We start from the raw sequence: 22,451 nt of genomic DNA, 5'->3' as shown, positions 1-22,451 counted from the left end.
CCATATCCTCCATGCGCACCTGATTGTGCTGTCCAATGCTCCGTCTGAGTCTCTGAGGAGACTTAGCTCTGGCATTTGTACTCCATGGCAGACCTAGTCCTAGGCTACATAGTGTTGGGAAGTCATAAAGACAAGCACCTTCTGCACAGCTAGTAGATATTTTTTTAATATCATGCAACAGATTTAAGAATTGTGAACTTTTTAAAATTCAGTCTCCTTGGAGGCTTGCTCTGCAGTGTCCTCACATGAATTGACTGACCAAGAAGTAGAAAAGCAAGGCAAAACTATGTGTTTATCTTTCATTGTAGTGCAAGATGAAAATAACACATGCATGACGGTAAGACCAGAAAAGCCACTGTTGTCTCTAAGATCATTAAACAGATTAATACGTGCCACTGACCTACGGAAATGAACTGGGAGAAGCAGATGATTAACGCCAAAATCTTGGAGTGCACCCAAATTGTCTGCCTTCAGTGGCACGCTGAGCTGAGAGTGTGCACATAGTCAGAGGAGAGTCAAATGTGTGCAGTATAGCAAACATATCAAATTAGTTTTCAAGCTGTAAGGTCAGAATGTTAGCTTTAAGGATTTATGGTAGAATTAGATAATGTAATGAAGCTGCAAACTGTTGTGAAATGGCAGCTTTAGAGAGTGACCTTCACCTGACGGTGGCAGCTCTTAGTAGGTTACCAGTAGTCATGAAACGTAGGCCTCTTACCAGGGTGGCACACTCTAGCTGGAGCCTTTGCTGGAATAGCACTTATTTTCCAAATGTGATGTTCTGAAAGGATTTTAATACAAACACCACCGGCTTTTTATGCCATCCTTTGTTTCTGTGTAGTTCTCATTCATTCCCTGCTAGCAGTGCCAAGTGTTTGTTTCATGTACCTGTTGAGCATCTGTGTCTCTTCTTTTGAGAAATGGCTGTTCAGGTTCTTTGACCATTTTTTTAGATTTTTTTTTTTTTTTTTGAAAGTCAGTTCTGCAGAGGGGAGGAGAGACATACAGAAATATCTTCCATCCACTGATTCACTCCCCACAACAGCCAGAGCTGAGCTGATCCAAAGCCAGGAGCCTGGAGCCTCTTCCAGGTCTCCCACACAGGTGCAGGGTCCCAAGGCTGCTTTCCTCTAATGCTTTCCCAGGACACAAGCAGGGAGCTGGAGGGGAAGTGGGGTCACCATGATTAGAACTGGTGCCCATATGGGATCCTGCTGCATGCAAATTGAGGACTTTAGCCACTAGGCTACCGCTCCAGGTCCCTTTGCCCATTTTTTAAATCAGATTTTTTTCTTTCTTTTGAGTTGTTTGACTTGAAATTGTTTGTTTCAAATACTTCAATTAATATTTTTATACTTTTCATATTTTTGAAGATTTATTTGTATTTGAAAGGCAGAATAACAGAGAGAGAGGCAGAGGTGGAGATCTGTGTACTGGTTCACTCCCCAAATGTCCACAATGGTCAGAGCTGGGTCAGTCTGAAACCAGGAATCGGGAGCTTCTTTTGAGTCTCCCATGTGGGTGCAAAAGCCCAAGGATTTGGACTGTTCTTCACTGCTTTTCCAGGCACATTAACTGGGAACTGGATTGGAAGTGGAACTGCCAGGACTTGAGCTGGTGCCCATATGGGATGCTGTCACATCGACGGAGGCTTACCTTACTAGGCCATGACTCCAGTCCCATGTTTTTGTTCTAATATGTTATATGTGGGAGTAAATAGCAAAGTCTTAAAATGTTTGCTTATAATTTTTTTGAAGATTTACTTATTTGAAAGGGCAGAGCAAACAGAAAAAAATCAGAGTCTGCTGATTCATTCCCCCAGATAGTTGCAACAGCCAAAACTGAGCCAGCTGAAGCCAGGAGCAAAAATTCCATCAAGATCTTCCAAGGGCTCCAGCAGCTGCTGGCTTCCTGGGCACATGAACGTGAAGCTCCATCAGAAAGGGACTAGCTTAGGCTTGGACCAGCATCCCGTCTGGGATGCCACTCTGCCACACAGTGGCTTAAGCCTCTCGTTTGTACTTTAGAGTGAATAATTGTGGCTTTTCACCCTTAATAAAACTGTGCAGATATTTTTTACTTCTCTTTTCTAAGTTTTATATTTTAATTCCTAAACTTCACATTGAGAAATACTTGATAGCACAAACACCTGAAAGCATGCACTCTTCTTTAGAGGTGTACTAGTTTGTAACAGTGATAATGGCAGTAATAATATGTCAACCTGTTTTATGTCATTCCAGTTTGTTTCTGTGCTGTAAGGTCATTAAGAATGAGTATTTTTGTCTTTTTGTTCTTTGTTTTATTTTTATTTTATTTGAAAAGCATACATAGAAGCAGAGTACTTTCATCTATTGACCTAATCCCCAAATACCTGCAATAGCTGGGGTTGGCTGGGGTTGGGCCAGGTTGACATTTGGAGCCAGGAGCTCCATCCAGGTCCCTCCAACATGGATGGCAGGGGCCTAACCACATGAGCCATCACCTGCCAGTTCCCAAAATTTCGATTTGTGGGTCGCTGGAGTTAGGAACAGAATTGGGTTAAAAAATGCAGATTCTGGCATGCCGTACGGGTGTCTTAACCAGTAATCCATCTGCTTGGCCAAACACTTGCTACTCTTTTTCTCTTTGTTTCTGCTGTGTCGTGTAAGTGCATTGTATTGTGAATTCTTTATAGAGTAGGAGTAAAGTGTGGTCGCCATTCCCCAGACCTTTACATGTCTGTTTCATTTGCATCATTTAACCTTTTCAAAGGTCACTTCCATACAGAGGTATTTTCTGACTGCCCTCTAGTCCCATGGTTTATATTCTTCAGAGTGTTGCTGTTTATTCTACTTACTCTCTTTTTCCACTAGGCTGATATAAACTTTTAAGAGAATGGTTGTTTATTCACCAGTTGCCTAGGCATGTGCCTACCATAGCAGATGCTTAATATACTTTGGTCACTTAATTTTTAGTGTCTCTGTTTAATCTTTTTAATTATATTTTACAAACTAATTTTTTCCTCCTATATTTCAGGTTCTCAGAAACCTTAGAATTAGCAGACGACATGGCCATTGATATTCCCCATATTTGGTTGTACCTTGCTGAACTGGTTACTCCCATGTTAAAAGAAGGCGGAATCTCCATGAGAGAACTTATCATGTAAGTTGTCATTGATGGATTTGTATCAGGCTCATCTGACATAAAACTCATCAACCAGCTCTATTACAATGCCTCCTCCGGTACTGCCTTTGGAAGCTTGTGTCTGTGGCCCAAGACTTTCAGATTTCTAATTTTAGTGTACAGATGTCACATTTTACTAAAGCTATAGTGAAGATCATTTGACAACATGATAACCCTGTGGTCTATTGATGATAGCGGTAATTATAGAAAAGGCCCCAGGAGCATGTAACTGGAAGGTGATTGCTTCTGGAAATTTAATGTTAATCTGACTTTTGTACCTGTACTCCAATGTTATAAGAAGTAATATCCTCACAGTGCAACCTGTCAGACTGTGGCATCCACTTAACTAAACACTCATGGTTGGAATAAAAGGCTTCCTAGATTTGGACATAAGTGGGAAACTGATGCTACCTTGTATAGAACAGTAGCTCTCACACTTTGTGAGAATTATATTTATATACTAATTTTTCCCTGCTACTTTTCTGCTTCTCAGAAACCTTAGAATTAGCAGATTAATTAACACATTAATGTCTACTCCCAAAAACGGTTTATGTAGTCAGGTTCTGCACACTACTGTGTTCCTTTTTCTATGAAATTCACAAAACATTCTGCAGAACATTAAAGATTATGAAAATCTTATGGGAAAATAAAGCAACAAATGTAAAATCTGGAATTGAAAGTCTGCTTTTAGCTTCTCTGTGAAGCCTAAGACCAGCTGCAAGTTCTGAACTCCTCATCCTAAGAACAACTTGGACCAGGTCCTGGAGCTTTGACCTGCCCCAGACTGTTGAGGTTACACAGTAGGGGCTTTTTTGCTATGGGGTGGGAGAAACAGGAAGGGTAGTGAGGAGCGTATATTATTTGCCTGCTGTTCTACAGCAGAGAAGTTCAGGAGTAATATTCACTGTTCCTTTCTTTCACAGAGAATTTAGCAAACCTTTACTTCCTGTTGGAAGAGCAGGGGTCTTGCTTTCTGAAATATTGCACCTTCTATGCAAGCAAATGGTGAGTGTTAAAACTGAGTGTCAGACTCAGGAGCTTGTTATGAAGGGCAGTGATCTTGATCTTGGACCATCTGTGAACAGCATAAGTCTCAGTGTGCAAGTAATTTCATTTCCTTTTATCCTTTGAAGAAAAGAGTAAGATCTCGGCTTCAACCTAGTTTCCTTCTTAAGTGTATTTGTCCTTCTGCTGATTGATACCTTGGCAAAGAACTCTAAACTAAACTTGGTAAATTCTAAATAATCTCAAAGTATATTTTATTTATTGTTAGCAATTTTGTCTTCCCTTGAAACTTTGCATTTCTTGCCCTTGAAACATTTCTCATTCCTGCATAACAAGCAATAAGGAACCTTAAGCATTCTTACCTTGGGCAGTGCAGTCATGATCTGCTGTGGAGATGGATGCCAGAGAGGCTGTTGAGTAACACAGCAGATACATACAGAGCTATTTAGGAAAAGAGACAACTGTTACATTTATGAACTCTGTGTATAATGGTGATTTTATTTGTAAATGGTTTATAATTTCTGCCAATCATCTGGTAAATGGATTACTGAACCTTATGCAGCTCAACGTAAGTCATTCACCACTATATTTACATACATTCAGACACTTCAGTTTGATAGTCAAGATCCCCAAGAGATTAATCCCATATCAGCAAATAAAATTAGTGTTATAGGGTCTGTACTTTTGACTTCAAGCAGACCTTCTTTTCTTCTTCTTCCGATGTAAAAGTAAATGGATTGGACTTGTCTTTGTTTTAGAGCCATAAGAAAGTGGGAGTCTTGTGGAGGGAAGCTGACCTGAACTGGAAGGACTTTTTACCAGAAGGGGAAGATGTACATAATTTTCTCCTGGAGAAGGTAATTGAGAACAAGGTTCACATTCTTCTGTTTAATAGAAATTGGTCTATTTTATGAGAAGAAATGAAAACAATTTCATTGGTATTCCAGTCATTAACATTCTATCAAAATTGACTGTTGGTCCAGGGTGTCATTTTATGTCTGTGGTTTGGTTTGCAGATTTTGGGTGAGGGGATGAATTGGGGTTATATTTGATTTGAGAGAGAGCAAGCACTTTCATCCACTGTTCATTACCTAGATAACTGCAATGGTTAGGTCTGGATAAGGGCTAAAGCTAGGAGGCAGGAGCTCAATACAGGTTTCCCATGCAAATGACAGGGACCCATTTACTTGAACCAACACTCCCTTCCATGATCTGCCTCAGTGGGAAGCTGGTGTCAGGAACCAGATCACTGCAGTATGAGACTGAAGCGTCTTAACGACCAAACCAAACACGTTGCCTCAGTGTTTATGCTTTTAGCCAATCCAACTACCCAGTCTTTGGAGGTAGGTTAAAAATGAAAGAAAGGGCTAGCATTTCATGGCAGCAATTTAAGCCATTGCTTCTAATAGCAGTGTCCCATAATGGCATACCAGTTGCTCTGCTTCTGATCCAGCTTGCTTCCAGTGTGCCTGGGAAGCAGCAGATGATGACTCAAGTAACTGACACCCATGTGAGAGACCTCGTTGGAGTTCCTGGCTTCAAACTTCAGCTTGGCCTAGCCCTGACTGCTGGCAGCCATTTGGGGAGTGAACCAACAGTTAGGCATCTCTCCCTCTATTACTCTGCCTTTCAAGTAAATAAGGCTTTTTATTTAAAGTAAGTTGTTTAAAATGTTTAAGTAATTTTAAATGTAAAAATAATTTAAAACAAAGCTGGTATTGTGACATCATGGGTAAACTACCACTTGAGTGTTCATCATCCTATATGGGCACCTGTTCAGGTCCTGAGTGCTCAAATTCTGAACCCAGCTTGCTGGTAGTGCACCCAGAAAAGCAGTAGAAGATGACCCAATTGCTTGGGTGCTTGAACTCACATGGGAGACCCAGAAAAAGCTGGCTACAGTTCCTGACTTGAGTCTGGCCCAGCTGTAGCTGTTGCTGCCATTTGGGGAGTGAATCAATAGATATCTCTCTCTGTAATTTTATCTTTGAAATAAATTTTAAAAAGTTTTTAAAGAAACTTTAAAAGAGTTAACCACATTTTAACAACCAGTTTGGTGTCAGTGAACCAAAAGTAAAATCATTAAGGCAGGACAATAGGACCAAAGTTGTAAGTCTTCTCCTCTGTGAGTCTGAAAACACACAGAAGCAACAAGAAGTTACTCTGTGGTATAAAGGAAGCTCAGATGCCCAGTATAGGGTAGAGGATTAAAGACAAGTTTACTGTTTAAAACTGCAGATACATGAGCACATGGAAGTAGACAGTTTTATAGACTGATCTTAGCTAGCCTGCCTATTATGTTGGTAATTAGAGCCTGAAGTCCAGAAAGCAGAAGATAACAGTTTGATCCTAAACACACAATTATGGGGAACTCGGTTAGAGCAAATCATAAAACTATCAATCTGAGAAAAATGGCAAAACTTTGAAAATGACCCTGTTAGCCCGGCAGTGTGGCCTAGCGGCTAAAGTCCTCACCTTGAATGCCCCGGGATCCCATATGGGCGCTGGTTCTAATCCCGGAGGCTCCACTTCCCATCCAGTTCCCTGCTTGTGGCCTGGGAAAGCAGTCAAGGACGGCCCAAGGCCTTGGGACCCTGCACCCACATGAGAGACCTGGAGGAGGTTCCTGGTTCCTGGCTTCGGATCAGTGCAGCTCCAGCCGTTGCGCTCACTTGGGGAGTGAATCATTGGATGGAAGATCTTGCTCTCTGTCTCTCCTCTCTGTATATCTGACTTTGTAATAAAAATAAATAAATCTTTTTGAAAAAAGAAAATGACCCTGTTAAATCGAAATTCTAAAATAGAGGCAAAACTGAAGCCAAGATTACCAACAAAATTAGTAGTAAGGAGGAAAAATGACTTGGTAAAAGGTGAAAAGAATCTAAAAATGATTTTTTTAAAATAATTTTTTTGTTTTTAATTGCAGCATGACAAAGAAGGAGACATTCCATCCTCTGGTTCATTCCCCACATTTTTGTAACAACTGGGGCTGGAGCCAGGAGCCAAAAACTCTATTTGGGTCTCCCACATGGGTGACAGGGACCCAAGCACTTGGGCCATCTTCCACTGCCTTCACAGACACATTAGTACAGAATTGGATCAGAAATAGAGCAAGGTAGAGTTAAACTATCATCCTGTATAATACATTGGTGCCACAAGTGGCAGCTTAACTCACTGTGCCATAGTGCCATTCCCTAAAAATGACTTTTAAGTTTATTGTTCTGAATAAAGACTTAGATTTGTTTTCTGCATATTTTAGGGGAACTTGGGGAATTCCCCTGCTAGACTGTAGATGCTGCTGGTGAGCACAAGGGCTAGGGCTAGAGGCAGCCCAACCGGGCTGCTGCATCTGTTGGCATACATGTGAGCCAAATCTGGGGGAAGGCCAGGCTAGACCAGTCCATAACAAACACTGACTCAAGCAAGAGCCAGGACAGGGCATAGGCCAGGCCAGATTGGATCACATCACCCACCAGTTCACATGAGGCCTGGTGAGCCTGAGTAATGGGCTGGCTGGGCTTGAGGGCCAGAACTGACCAGGTAGCTACATCCACCAATATATGTTTTGGCTGGTACAGATGACAGATTGCACCATACCCTGCAATGGCTGACACATAAAAGAATCAAGTCTGAGGTCAATCCAGGCAAAGTTTCTTGGGGGACTCCCGAATTAGATTGCTAGACTCAGACCCCAAGGTTCAACCTTGGATTGCATGTATAAGGACTGGGCCTCCTCAGTGCCATTGCCTGTGCAGTGAAAAGTATGCCCACATGCACACAGGAAACTTGACAGCCAGCTCATCTAGGCCAGCAGAGAACATTGAGTGCCTCATTAGAGGATGAAAAGCAGAACAGGTTGGACAATACTGGCCAAGTTTTACAACATATTCCTGGGTGTGTGGATGTACTAAGGTGGACTTTTTCAACCAATAAACCTTGGAAAGATTTTCTCATCCCTGGAGTAACAAAGGTAGCAACTTCTCAGAACTTCTTTGGCCATTTGACGAGTGAACCAGCAGATGGATGGTTTTTCTGTCTTTCCTTCTCTCTGAGAATCTGCCTTTCAAAAACAAAAGGCTTTAAAAAATATGTAACTACCACCCATGCATTTGTAAATATAACCTAAATCTCTCCCCCCACAAAAAAAGATATAATTTATGATAGAAGCAACAGATAGTTGTTCATATGGTTACCATATGACTCAACAATTCTACTTATGGGTGTATATTCAAGAAAATGAAACTATATAACACCCTGAGTTAATGTTAAATAAAGGTAGATTTAGATTTCAGTTTTCTACTACCTAAAATGTGACTTGAACCAGAGTCTTAGGCCGACATGGGCGTTTACAGATGGTGTCCCTGGCTCCTGCCTTCTAAGCCTGGCAAGCATATGGAGAGAGAACAGCAGATGGGAATTGTTTGTCTCTTTGTTTGTGTGTGTGTGTGTGTGTGTATGTGTGTTTGCCTCTCAAAAATCTTAAGTTATGCTTGTAGTTGTTTAACAGTTTTTGAAAGAACAATGCAATATATTACATTCTAGAAAACCTAGACTTACATAACCTAACTTGATGTCATTTTTGTAGGAATCCAAAATTATTATGCAAGAATTGGGGAAAACTTTTGGTGTTTAGATCAGATAACTTCTGTAAAAACACGGGGAAGGGGCCTGGCTTAATAGCTTAGTGGCTAAAGTCCTCGCCTTACACACGCTGCAATCCCGTATAGGTGCTGGTTTGTGTCCCGGTTATCCCAATTCCCTTCCAGCTCCCTGCTTGTGGCCTGGGAAAGCAGTCGAGGACGGCCCAAAACCTTGGGACCCTGCACCCATGTGGGAGATCCAGAAGAAGCTCCTGGCTTCTGATCAGCTCAGCTCTGACTGTTGCGGCCACTTGGGAAGTGAATAAGTGGATGGAAGATCTTTCTTTCTGTGTCTCTTTCTGTCTGTGTATCTGTTTTTCCAATAAAAATAAATAAATCTTAAAAACTCAGGGGGTTTGTGGAATATTCTAATCAATTTCAGCAACCAATAGGAACTTGAGAGCTCGACACTAACTCCTTTGACAATGGCAAAGGCTTTCATTCAATTTCTTGTCATATTTTATGAACAATGTGCATCATTTTGTTAATTGCTCACAAGTTATTTTCGTAGAGTGGGGTAAGTTAAACGACTGTATTATGTAGGTTTCATACCACCTGAATGTGTTAGAATTCACTTGGAGTATGTTACAGATTGTGAAAACTGCCTGGTCGCCAGAGTTTACAGCCATTGTATCATGCTTCGGTGTGTACGTTAGAACACAAGGAGCAACCAGTTTAATTTACTAAAACTCAATCAGAATAATTGTAATATTAAACTGTTTCTGAAACACAGGCTTTATTTTAAATATTTGTCAAATGAATTGATAGGAGCTATATACTACTGCCATTTTATTGATTTTCATGACTTTTAAAATTTACTTAATATGAGATTAAGCACCTTTTCCTTTGACTATTGTTTTTAACCGTTGACTGTTTCTCTAGTGGACTATGTTCCTTTTACATTTTATTTGTTGTACTCTTATTTTGTGAGACCATTAAGTCTTTCATTATGATATCAATGTAAAATGTTTCTTCAAAAATAATGAATAAAATATTAAATTAATTCTAAATCTGTACAGGGAAACATTAGTTAGAAGATATTATATAAGAGACAGAAGCAAAAGAGTGCAATACAAAGAATTAAAGTGTCTTTTCCTTTGTTGATTGAGGGTGCAACATAGGAATATATCAGTTTGAGAAGTGTTGGATAAAATTTATGTGAATCATTTAATATTTTATTTATAATTTTTCATAGTGAAATTTGATAAAGCATACCTATATACCTATTGTAAAATACCCATGAAATTGGGCCCAGCAGCATGGCCTAGCGGCTAAAGTCCATATGGGCACCGGTTCTAATCCGGCAGCTCCACTTCCCATCTAGCTCCCTGCTTGTGGCCTGGGAAAGCAGCCAAGGATGGCCCAAAGCCTTGAGACCCTGCGCCCCCATGGGAGGCCCGGAAGAGGTTCCCGGTTCCTGGCTTCGGATCGGCACAACACCAGTTGTTGCGGTCACTTGGGGAGTGAATCATTGGATGGAAGATCTTCCTTTCTGTCTCTCCTCCTCTCTGTATATCTGACTTTGTAATAAAAATAAATAAATCTTAAAAAAAAATACCCATGAAACTTACTGATTGTTTTGATTTCTAGATATTTTTAAAGATTTATTTATTTTTATTGGAAAGGCAGATTTACACAGAGAAAGAGAAAAATATCTTCTATTCCCTGGTTCATTGCCCCAGATGGCCACAAACGGCCAGAGATGAGCTGATCCAGAGCCAGGAACCAAGAGTTTTTGGGTTCCCGTTGTGGGTGCAGGGCCACAAGGCTTTGGGCTATTCTCTGCTGCTTTCCCAGGCCACAAGCAGGGAGCTGGATGGGAAGTGGAGCAGCACAGACATGAACCAGTGCCTATATGGGATGCCAGCACTTACAACTGGAGAGTTAGGCACTGAGCCATCATGCTGATCCTGGATTTATAGATTTTTAAACTAGTGTATAAAAGTCAAAACAATTTTAGCATTATTTGTCATAGTTGGATTAAGATTGATGATTTGATATATGAAAGACTTAACAAAGCCAAAATTTTTGCAATGCTGACAGCTGTTTTATGGTGAGTCTAATATCAACTCATAGTTTACAGAAAGGGATTTAAATTGTACCTTTGGCTAGGGCTCTTCTGCAGCCTGAAGGCCTGGGTCATGACTGAAACCCACACTGGAGCTCAGAATGACTTGGAGGTAATCCTACCCACAGAGAGGCTTGTTTTGTTTTGTTGTTTGGTTTTTTTTTTCTGCTTTATAAAGAGAATCAGAAAGATACCTAGAATGTAAAGATGGAGAGCTATTCAGAAGGATAAAAAGAGTGGCAGTCTTTCAAAACTCGCTTTGCAGATCATTGTAAAATCGAAGACATAGCCTGTGACTTTGATTTCCACTGAGGAGGAGGAGGATGTTGTTGTATCCATGTGTTAATGTTTTGTGTTTCAGAAGTTGGACTTCATAGAGTCTGATAGTTCCTGTTCCTCCGAAGCACTTTCAAAGAAAGAACTCTCAGCTGAAGAACTCTCCAAGCGACTCGAGAAGCTCATTGTTGAGGACAAAGCAAACGACGAGCAGATCTTTGACTGGGTAGAGGTACAGAGCCCCCGTCACCCACCCTGAGCGCTCTACAAGAAAACACTCCAGTGGGCACTTGTTCAGTCACCTGTCCTCTCCTTGCAGAGTTAAAAGTTACATTTGCTTCTTACATTTCCATGTGCTTGGAATTCTAAGGCTATTTTACTACTTTTGTGAGATTCACAGGCTTTCTTAAGTTATTCAAAATATAAGCCACCCCACTAATTTTTTTTTTTTTAGTACAGCTTTTGCACTATACTAAACAGTTACTCTCTCAGTCAGGCAGTACCTGTTCTTTTATATTCTGTAGTTTCTCCATTTTTCTCTCATCCTGAATTTATTTGTTGAACAACAAAAAAAAATTAACATTTGTTTCTATGTATTTGTCTTAAATTAGAAGCTGTTTTAGTCTCCGGGAATATATTGGGTCCAAGTGGATTTTAACATTCACTTTCCATCTTTTCTCACTTTGCATAAGCCTTGTATTTCGTAACATACCAACCTTGACCTCACCCGGTTTATAGGTGTGAATGTGTGAATTGGTAGGACCAAGGACAGAGCAGCGTGCCTTCAGGGACCAGCACAGCCTGACCTCTGTGGACGATTGGTGTCACTCTGCTGTCTCATCCTCCTTTTCACCCTGCCTGCAGGGGTATCTGTTGCTAGAGAATCTGTCAAGTACTTAACTGCAGTCCAGCAGAATTCTATCTAAGCTGTCCTGCGATGATTTAGTCAAAATGAGAGGATTAGTTTGCCATGACTTAGTTTTCTAGAGTAGCCATCTCTTTCCTAAAATTTCTAAGCCATTTATTCTATAGTTTGTTCTAGAATTTAGGACAGAAATTACTATCAGACTTTCTGGCTTATTAATGATATCATATGTGTTCTGTTTGGGAACTTAAGCTTGCCTGTTCTACATGGTTCTCTTTCTCCATAATTTTTCATAGATCACCATCCTTTCAGTACTTTTGTCCTTTCTTTTCTCATTGATTGCAAATTACTGCTGTTTTTACCTCTTTTTCTGTATTAGATTTTTTTTAAAATCATTAATTTCTCTGCACAGTGAATACCAATAGTTCCTTGTCCTTAAAGAGAAGACAGAGGGAGAATTTTCCTGGAAATAAAGTCTACCTAATAAAGATGACTTAAAAAAAATACAAGACAGACACAAAAAAAGATAAAAACAGTATCAGGGTTCACCATATATAAAGACATGTTTTCTAATACCAGCATTCGTTAAGTAGGACTTTGCTTATCTCTCCAAATTAGCATATCAAATTTCCTTCCTTTTCATACTCACTTTTGCCAACAACTGTATATATTAACCTGTATTTGTTTCAGTTTGGGAGAGTGAGAGCACATACATACACGCAGTACAGTGCACTGATTTGCTCCCCAGTGCCGTGCCTGCAATCACTAGGGTTGGGCGTGGGCAGAAACCAAGAGCCAGGAAGGAAATCCAGGCCTCCCGTCTAGATGGCAGAGACTGAATTATTTGAGCTTTCCAGAGTCTGCATTAGCAGAAAGCTGCAGCTGGAAATCAAACTCAGGGCATTGCTGTGTGGAAAGTGGATGTCTTAACCTATAGGTTACATACCCACTTCCTGTTGTACTTCTGGATACTAGAATTAAAAATGTTTAACTTGGGCCCAGCATGATAGATAGTGGTTAAAGTCCTCACCTTGCACGCGCTGGGATCCCATATGGGCTCTGGTTATAATGCCGGTGGCTCCACTTCCGGTCCAGCTCCCTGCTTGTGGCCTGGGAAAGCAGTTGAGGACAGCCCAAGGCCTTGGGACCCTGCACCCACGCAGGAGACCTGGAAGAGGTCCTGGCTCCTGGCTTCGGATTGGCTCAGCTCCAGCCGTTGTGGTCACTTGGGAAGTGAATCATCAGACGGAGGATCTTCCTCTCTGTCTCTCCTCCTCTCTGTATATCTGCCTTTCCAATAAAAAAAAAAAAAAAAAGTTGAACTCAGAGGCTGCCACCGTGGCTTAGCAAGTTAAAGCCTTCGCCTTCAGTGCCAGCCTCCCATATGGGCTTGCTGCATTGTCGCTGCAGCTCCTTGCTTATTGCCCGGAAAAGCAGTGAAGGATGGCTCTCCCCTGAGCCCGTATGAATGAATTGGGAGAAGCTCTTGGCTCCTGGCTTCAGATCAGCACAAGCCTGGCCATTGTGGCCATCTGGGGAATGAACTAGCTGATGGAAAATACATACCTTTTTCCGTTTCTCCTCTGTAGCACTGTATTTCCAATAAAAATAAATAAATCTTTCAGAAAAACATGTTGAACTCTGGAGAAAGAAATATGAAGTTTATTTCTTAAGAAACATATTGTTTGGAATTCTTGTTTTCTAATTACATTTAGGTAATTTGTTTATTTTTCTCAGACTGTACTAAGAAAAAAATATATAATCCCTTGAGGATTTCCATAGATATCCAGTACTTTAAATAGCTCTGTCAATTTGTTTATTAATTATTGTTGAGCAAATAGTGATATGGTATTATTCTTTTATTCTTCAAAAATAATTGTTCAAACTTTGTGGAAGGAACTTCTCAGGGCTAGACCACCCTACGTTCATCCTAAAACAAGTATTTTTAAAAAGGCATTAAGCAGTGCATGACTGTAGCACCAAGTCATCACGAAACCTTCCATGTATGATCCTTGGCACAAACCCCGACCTCAGCTATCAGCTGTGCTGCTGCGTGGCTAGCATCCTTAAGAAAAATACATTTGAAGTACGCTAATAAAATTTGGGCTGCTACATAGCCCTTCACATTGAGCTTTACTGAGAGCCCACAGGCATGATTCTACCAACCGTAACTCACTCAAGAACCTGCCAGTTCCTGCTAAATGATGTGCCAGGTTAGACAGTCAACAGAAAGAGCGCTACTAGTTTATCTACCATAGTTCCAAAATTCATCAGCTTGAAACCCATTTACTCAACATCTCTAGATAGATTCTTTTTCTTGCCATTCTTAGGAAAGACTAATAATTTTCTCACTTCTTGAAGGGTTCGTTTGAGCCAATGCCTAAGATTAATCTTTCATTGATATTAAAATGAAGATGAAAAACCAGTGTTCCTATCTATATGACTAGTTGCACACTCCTGAGAAAAGTGTGGTCTTTAAAACACACTGCAAGAGCCTTGTACAATGGCTCATGACTAAGTCCTCACCTTGCACACACCAAGGTCCCGTATGGATGCCAGTTCGTGTCCCAGCTGCTTCACTTCCCATCTAGCTCCCGGCTTGAGGCCTGGGGAAGCAGTAAAGGATGACTCAAGTCCTTGAAACTTTCAGTGTAGGAGACCCAGAGGAAGCTCCTGGGTCCTAGCTTCAGATCAGCTCATCTTCGGCCATTGCAACCACTTGAGGAGTGAACCAGTGGATGGAAAATCTTTCCGTCTGTCTCTCCTTCTCTCTGTAAATCTCCTTTTCCAATAAAAATAAATAAATAAAAATAAATCTTTAAAACACACTGCAAGAGCAGAGATTTGACCTGATGCTCAAGATGCCCCCCCCCCGCCCCGTGCTTTGTGAGAGTCCCTGAGAGTGATGCCCAGCTCCACTCTTGAGTCTAGCTGCCTACTAATTCAGAACCCGTGTGAAACAAGTGAGCATTCCCGCAATGGAGTCCCTGCCACCCAGGCAAGAGGCTCCCAGCTTTACCCCAGACATAAGCCATTTCAGAACCTGGTAAGTGAATCAGAGGATGAAGGCCTTCTCTGTCTCTCAAATAAATACTTTATTTAATTTAAGTACATTGAAAATACAGTATGGTTCTGTTAAATATGAATTATGTTAACTTTATATGGATTGTATTAAGGAATGTTTTTAAAAAGATGTTATCTGGAAACTGCTATTTTTAGAACATGTTCACATAGAATTGGTGGTGATTACACTGATTTTCGGTGAATTAGTGTGTAAGAAATGTGGCTCTTTCTACCTTAGTACCAAGTCAGCCCTCATTTAGGGAAAATGCTTCTGTTGTGCAAGGGTTTTCTATTTTTTCTAGAAATTTATTTGGTTTTATCGGAAAGTCAGAGACAGAAAGGAGAGATAGAGCCCGGCATGGTGGCGTAGTAGCTAAAGTCCTCCCCTCGAACGTGCCAGGATCCTATATGGTCGCTAGTTCTAATACCGGCAGCCCCACTTCCCATCCAGCTCCCTGCTTGTGGCCTGGGAAAGCAATGAAGGATGGCCTAAAGCCTTGGGCCCTTGCACCTGTGTGGGAGACCCGGAAGAGGTCCTGGTTCCTGGCTTTGGGTCAGCGCAGTACCGGCCGTTGCGCTCACTTGGGAAGTGAATCAGTGGAAGGAAGATCTTTCTGTCTCTCCTTCTCTCTGTATGTCTGACTTTGCAATAAAGATAAATAAATCTTTTTTAAAAAAGAAAGAAAGGAGAGGAAGAAAGGAGAGACAAAGAGAGATCTCTGATCCACTAGTTCACTCCCTAAATGGCTGCAAGGGCTAGAGGTGGGCCAATCCGAAGCCAGGATCCAGAGTCTCCTCTAGGTCTCTCATGTGGGTATAGCGTCCAAAGCACCTGGACCATCCTCTGCTGTTTTCCCAGGCCATAAGCAAGGAGCTGGATGGGAAGTGGAGCATCCAGGACTCAAATTGGTACCCATATGGCATGCTGGCTATGAAGGCAAGCATTAGTGCCACAGTGCCAGCCCCACAAGGCTCTTTTTAATGTTTCATTTGTTTCTGGTTTTTTTTGTTGTTGTTGTTTATTTTTTACTTCAGGCTAACCTGGATGAAAGCCAGATGAGCTCACCAACATTCCTTCGAGCTTTAATGACGGCCGTTTGTAAAGCAGCAATTATTGGTAAGTGACATTTCTCAAGGCAGCTCTTAACACCCGAAATTCATACTATATCAACTACTGATGATATGGTCTTCACATCTTGCCCTGCACAGGCCAGGCTCTGGGCAAGCAGGCACCGTTTATCTGCAGTGCCTGGCTGTCTCTTCCAGAGAACCCGGATTTGAGCAACTGCAGCATACCTGGTGTTCCAAGTTCCACAAAAGTGCCTGCTCCTGGGCCTGTCCTCTACACTGCTCACATTTTACCTCCAGCGTCTAAAACACCTTACATTTTAGAAAACAATTTCTTGCAACTTGATCTAGGTTCAGAACTATAAAGATTTTCTGTCAGATTTTTTCAATGTTAGTTGTTTAACAAGGTAAACGACAAACTAAGGAGAAAGTCTTCATATAATTTTTAAAGATCACCTCTGTGTCATTGGAACCATAACAATGATATTTTAAAAATCAAGATTGGAAAGTGCAAAAAACTGCTTTAAAATCAGAATTTTGTCTCAGTGCTAATTTACAGGCAACGTAAGACCTCTGCTTCAAGGCCTGGAAGTTGCTTTCTTTGGTGCTATGTTATATCTTTATTTCAGAAGACTTTGGGTGTGTTGCTTACCACTATCTACTTATCTTTTGAAAAAAAATTTGCACTAACTTCAGTTTGTTAATGTTGTTTTTTAAGTAATCTTTTTTAAGTTCTGTTTTATAGTATTATTTATAGATAAATTGTTGCTCATATTTATGAGGCAGAGTGATGTTTTATGTGGGATGATTAATTCATCCAACAACACACCTATCTATGATTTTGTATGGTAAGACAATTTTATTAATGTTACTTTGTCAGTTTATGAGGAAAAACACAGCTATTGTTTCATTGTAAGTAACGATAAATAATTGGATGCATGACTTTGAGAGAAAGCAGCACTCAGAATGCACCTTGCCTCATTGTCTGTCACTTCCTAGGGAAGCCTTGGCTTGGGCCTCCTTGGCTGTCATGTGGGTTAGCCCCTTCAGTGCTAGGTCTTCTTGTTCTCTCTAGCTGACTGCTCTACTTTCCGGGTGGACACTGCTGTTATCAAGCAGAGAGTGCCGATCTTACTCAAGTACCTGGACTCAGACACGGAGAAGGAGCTGCAAGCACTTTATGCACTACAAGCATCAATAGTAAAACTTGATCAACCAGCCAGTAAGTGTACCTCTTATTACAATTAACACATTCCATAGTTTAGTTTTATTCAAAGCAAGACTTCAGAGGTGTTTTGGTTTTGGAAAGAGGACAGTAGAAGTGTCTCTAGTAACTAACTAACAAACTAAATAAATAAATAAATAACCAACACCTTTAATGAATCTGAATTTTTACAAAGAAGTTTTGTTAAGAGAGAGACCAGTGCTGTGGTGTAGTAAGCTAAGCCTTCACCTGCAGTGCCAGCCTTCCATATTGGCACTGTTCCACTTCCCATCAAGCTACCTGCTTATGACCTGGGATAGCAACAGAGGATGGCCCAAGGCCTTGAGCCCCTGCACCCTTGCAGGACATCCTGGAGAAATTTCTGGCTCCTAGCTTCAGATTTTCCCTGTTTAGGCCATTGTGGACATTTGGAGAGTGAACCCACAAGTGGAAGATCTGTCTCTCTGTTTCTCCTTTTCTGTGCAATACTTCCTTTCAAATAAAAATAAATTTTAAAGAGAGAGAGAGAGAGAATAAAAAGAAATACAGAGTCCCCGTCTCCTGCTTCACTTGCCAGTGCTCACAGTGGCCAGGGCCAGAAGCCAGGAAGGCAGTCCAGGTGACGGGAACCTAAAGACGAGCCATTCATTATCCCTGCTTCCAGGGCTCCGCAGTGGCAAAAAGCTATATTCAAGAGTTTCAGCCAGGAATCAAACTCAGATCCTCCGATGATGTATAGCTCTTAAGCACTGGGTTAAATGCTGTTCCTGAATGTCAGGTTTATGGTAACGATCTAATTCTCATTCTCAGTATATCCAAAGAAATTTTCTGCAATAAAGGAAGTATATTTGTACCTTCCAATGTAAATGATACTTGTGAACTAACTGTATTTGGCAGTTACACTGTTAAATATGGTTGTTCTTGTAAACTGAAAGTTTCACTTTTTTTGTTGCTGTTGTTTGGTAAAGTTAAATAGCCACATATGGAATAGGCATTGTGGCGCAGCTTATTAAAGCACTGCTCAGCATACCTACATCCTATATGGACTGCCTGGTTCAAGTCTGAGCTATTGCCTGCGTCTGGCCCAGCTTCCTGTTAATAACCCTGGAAGCCAGCAGATGATGGCCCAAGGACTTGGGTTCCTGGCACTCATTGTAAGAGACCAGAGGACTCTGGGATTTGGGTTGTCTTCGTCCTGGCTTTGTGGACATGTGGAGAATGACTCTGAATACAAAGATCTCTTTCTGTCTCCCCTGCCCTGTCAGTCTGCCATTCAAGCAAATAAAGTTAAAAATAAATAGGCACATGTGACTAGTGACTGCCATACTGAACAGTATAAGTGTAGGGCATGAAATGGTTAACAATCTTTAGGATGATACTTTTTTTTACATGATGTTTGCATAAGTTAATCAGGGTGGAAAGGATCACAGTTAGGAAAAAGTGGGCATGATCACTGTTTTCAAATTTTTTATTTCTTCTTCTTGTTTCTGGGGGAAGGGGGAGATAAGAATAGAAGCCATACCCAGCCTCCCAACTACTCCAGTACCCAGGGATGGGGAATGACCATGTAATAGCAACCCAGGGTCCCAATGTGGCACATGCTACAAGGGTTCTGCCCAGGTGGTTGTGATAGTTCCAAAATGCTGTCAATCTCGCTGATCCATGGATGAGGAAACCCCCTATTGTCCATTGGCTAACACAGTCTACCTTAGAATCTCTATTCTCCCAGTTATTTGCTGTCATCGTTTGGCTGCAGCAGCTGTCCAGTTTGTTCTGTTCTCCTTCCTCTGTTCTGGTACCAGATGTCCTCTGCAGGCCCCAGTGTGCTGCCAAATAGGATGGTACTCTTAAGCCTCCTAAGGTATCCATCAAAGGCCTTACGTGTGGTTACCAAAGATTATAAGATAGTTAAGAGTTGTGAATAATTCTCTACTAACCAGACAGTAAGGTATATCCAAGTCTTGATAGTACAGGTTAATTAACTAATTCTGTTAAATCATGAACATTCAGTTAAAAAATTAGGAGTGGGTAGGACACCTGCATCCCCATCTTGGAGTGTCTGGGTTCAGTCGCACTCCTGCTTCTCGCTTTGGCTTGCTACTGTGGTGAACCCTGGGAGGCAGCAGCGATGTCCACAGTAGGACCACCCACATGGTCAACATGGACTGAGCTCCAGGCTTCTGGTTTCTGCCTTTATGGCCATTTGGGAACTAAACCAATGGGATCCAAAGCTCCCTCTCATGCTTGCTCTCTCTTGTTTGTGTTCTCTCTCTTATTTATTTTTGCCTAAAAATCACGAGTTTGTGGAGAGCAAGGACCAAAAGAGATCTTCCAGCTGCTGGTTAACTCCCTAGATGGCCATTACAGCCAGAGCTGGACTGGTCCAAAGCCAGGGAACAGGTTTTTCCAGGTCTCCCACATGGGTGCAAGGGCCCAAAGCATTGGGCCATCTTGCATGCTTTCCCAGGCCATTCGCAGAAAGCTAGATCAGAAATGGAGCAGTTGGGATACAAACCAGTGCCCAGATGGGATGCTAGTGCCACAGGTGAAGGGTTAGCCTGCTATACCACCTCGCTAGCCCTGCTCTCTCTTTTTAGAACTCTATTAATTAAGGTTTAATATCTTTTTTGAACAATAAGCCATATTTCCATAGTAAGAATGAAACAATTAAAAATTATCCAAATGCTTTGGATATTTAAAACAATAAGTCACTGCTTCAGTTTGGATAAAATCCAGATTAAATAGGTTTTGTCTGTGTTTTCCATGTGAACAATCACCCTTTTCGTTAACACTTCAGCAAGGCCAGATACAGTCCAAGCTGACAAGCTACACTTTGCAATGTTGTATCACTGGTGGCATCCCATATTGATTGCTGGATCAAGTCCCAGCTGCCCCACTTCCAATCCAGATTCCTGCTGATGCACCTGCAGAGAGCAGTGTAAGGTGATCCAAGGGCTTGGGCCCCACCCAGTGGAGCACTAGCATAACTGCTGGCTTTGTCCTTGCTGATTCCTGGCCACTGCAGCCATTTGGGATGTGTACCTAAAGGTAGTTTCTCCCATCCTTTTTTCTTCCCTCTTTCAAATAAATAAATCCATAAACACACACATATATTAGGAGGAAAGACTCTCTTAACATTTCTCCTCAGAATCTTGTAAGACCCTACTATAAAGCTGTCAAGCAGTGTCGATTTTTCAAAATCTCTAGGTTGGGAATTCTGTGATTACAAAGAAAGAAACAGCTTTTCCTCCATCTGAAAGTAGTTGAAGCTGAGAAAAAAAAAAAATGGGAGTGAGCTTAGACTAGTTAGATCGTCTTGTCCTCTCCATTAGGCAAGTGGTAGTAGAGGGCTGTTGGCCGGGCGCTCGCTGGCTTGCTGCCTTTCCTCCCAGCTGCCCTGCCGCGGCCCTGACATCTCTCCCCCACCTTGCAGATCTGCTCCGGATGTTTTTTGACTGCCTGTATGATGAGGAGGTGATCTCGGAAGACGCGTTTTACAGGTGGGAAAGCAGCAAGGACCCTGCCGAGCAGCACGGGAAGGGCGTCGCACTGAAATCGGTCACCGCCTTCTTCACGTGGCTGCGGGAAGCAGAGGAGGAGTCCGAGGACAACTGACACTTCAAATACACGAAAGGAAATGAAAGAAACAATTTAAGTATTTTTTTAAAAAAAAAAAGTTTCACGTCTTCGCCAATCACAGTGCAGCAAGGCCAATTCTCGCAGAGCCCCCAACACGTGCACGAGTGGGGGAGGGAAGGAGCAGGGGTGACCCTGGAGCAGACAGGTGCTGCAGCCTGCAGCCTGAGGGCGGGAGCACTAAAACCAAAACCCACCCATTATTTATAGAGAATATTTTCTGTTTTAATCTTTCTTTTTAAACAAGGACTCATACTTTAAAAAAAAAAGTTTAGCAGACAAAAAAAGTTGAGGACTTTTAATTTATTTTAAGGACTGCTGCAAATGCCAGTGTAATTTTTTAATTTGCAGTTTCTGTAAACAACTTGTATAATAGAAGCGCAGAGAAACAAACGTTCCCTGGGCCTCCTCCCCCCGCCCCAGACGCACCACGCGTTTGTTTTAAGGCCTAGTGCTTAGTTGAGTTAAGATGGTTTGGGGTGAACAAGGTCAGAAAGATTGTTTTGGGTTTGGTGGTTTCTTTTTTTTTTTTTCGGCATCAAATCTTTCTGCCTGCCTCTCAGCTTGCTTCAGAAAATTATAAAAAAAAAAAAATCACAATAGTAATCAAAAACATACATAACCTTGGAACAGAAGGAAATGCTGTGGACCAGAGAACTCCAAGAATTGTTCGAAAGAAAAAGTGCTACCCTGGGAAAAGTACTCTTAATACTTTTGAAATCTTTAGAGCAACTTTAAGGCTTGTAAATACATAGAACAAATATTTAAAAAGCAAAAAGAAATTGACTCAATACTATTTCTTTTCACTTTCGAAATATAAAGAACAAAATAAAGACAAACATTGCAAGTTTAAAAGAAAGTAAAACGACTTCTCCTTTCAGCAGCTGCTGCACATGCGCCCCTCCCTTGAAGGTGCAGTGTGGCTGTGCAGATTGTTGGGGGTGTCGGCCAGGGCAGGAATGCGTGCGCCGCGCCTCTGTGTGTGTGTGTGTGTGTGTGTGTGTGTGTGTGTGTGTCTGCAGTCAGCCAGGGCAAGCTACTTTGTGGGTGGGTGGGGATGGATTGGGTTTGATTGGTAACTTCTTCCCAATACCATTTAGGGTGCTGGCATACCTAAGGGCAACTTTTTCTTTTCTTTTTTAATTTCTTTGGGAGGTGCAGAGAGAGAGAAAAAGAGGTCTCCTCTACTGGTTCAATCTCCAAAGGGCTCCAGCAGCCAAAGTGGGGCCTGGGTAGGGCTGAACTCAGAGTCAAGAAGGCAGTGCCACTCCCCCATCACAGGGCCGAGACCCTGTCCTGGAACCCCAGCACGATCTGATCTCTCGACGTCTATGGTGCAGGGGAGCTGGGGCCAGAGCCAGCACCAGAAATGGAGGCCTGGCCCACCCGTGTGAGACGTGACCTCTGAACCCGGGGCTAAGCTTTACTTTTCCCCCAGGAGCGGCTGTTGCCATTCGTGCATCA

General features: G+C 41.8%; 1 protein-coding gene across 12 annotated transcripts in view; it reads left to right on the top strand.

Annotated features, from left to right (window-relative positions):
• Nucleotides 1-21,842, top strand: part of EIF4G3 (eukaryotic translation initiation factor 4 gamma 3) — a 352,621-nt gene extending 330,779 nt beyond the window's left edge. For all 12 annotated transcript variants that reach the window (XM_058676306.1, XM_058676302.1, XM_058676366.1 and 9 more), the window contains 7 exons: nucleotides 3,016-3,141; nucleotides 4,086-4,167; nucleotides 4,926-5,024; nucleotides 11,237-11,383; nucleotides 16,115-16,196; nucleotides 17,223-17,369; nucleotides 20,785-21,842. In XM_058676306.1, coding sequence (XP_058532289.1) covers nucleotides 3,016-3,141; nucleotides 4,086-4,167; nucleotides 4,926-5,024; nucleotides 11,237-11,383; nucleotides 16,115-16,196; nucleotides 17,223-17,369; nucleotides 20,785-20,966 — 865 coding nt within the window. In that variant the 3' untranslated portion in view covers nucleotides 20,967-21,842. The remainder of the gene's footprint in view (nucleotides 1-3,015; nucleotides 3,142-4,085; nucleotides 4,168-4,925; nucleotides 5,025-11,236; nucleotides 11,384-16,114; nucleotides 16,197-17,222; nucleotides 17,370-20,784) is intronic.
• Nucleotides 21,843-22,451: the final 609 nt, after the last annotated feature.

Source organism: Ochotona princeps, chromosome 2 (genome assembly GCF_030435755.1).
Source record: "Ochotona princeps isolate mOchPri1 chromosome 2, mOchPri1.hap1, whole genome shotgun sequence".
NCBI classification, from domain to species: Eukaryota; Metazoa; Chordata; class Mammalia; order Lagomorpha; family Ochotonidae; genus Ochotona; species Ochotona princeps.
The sequence above is the reverse complement of the archived record's forward strand: the minus strand, read 5'-3'. Positions and strand labels throughout refer to the sequence as shown.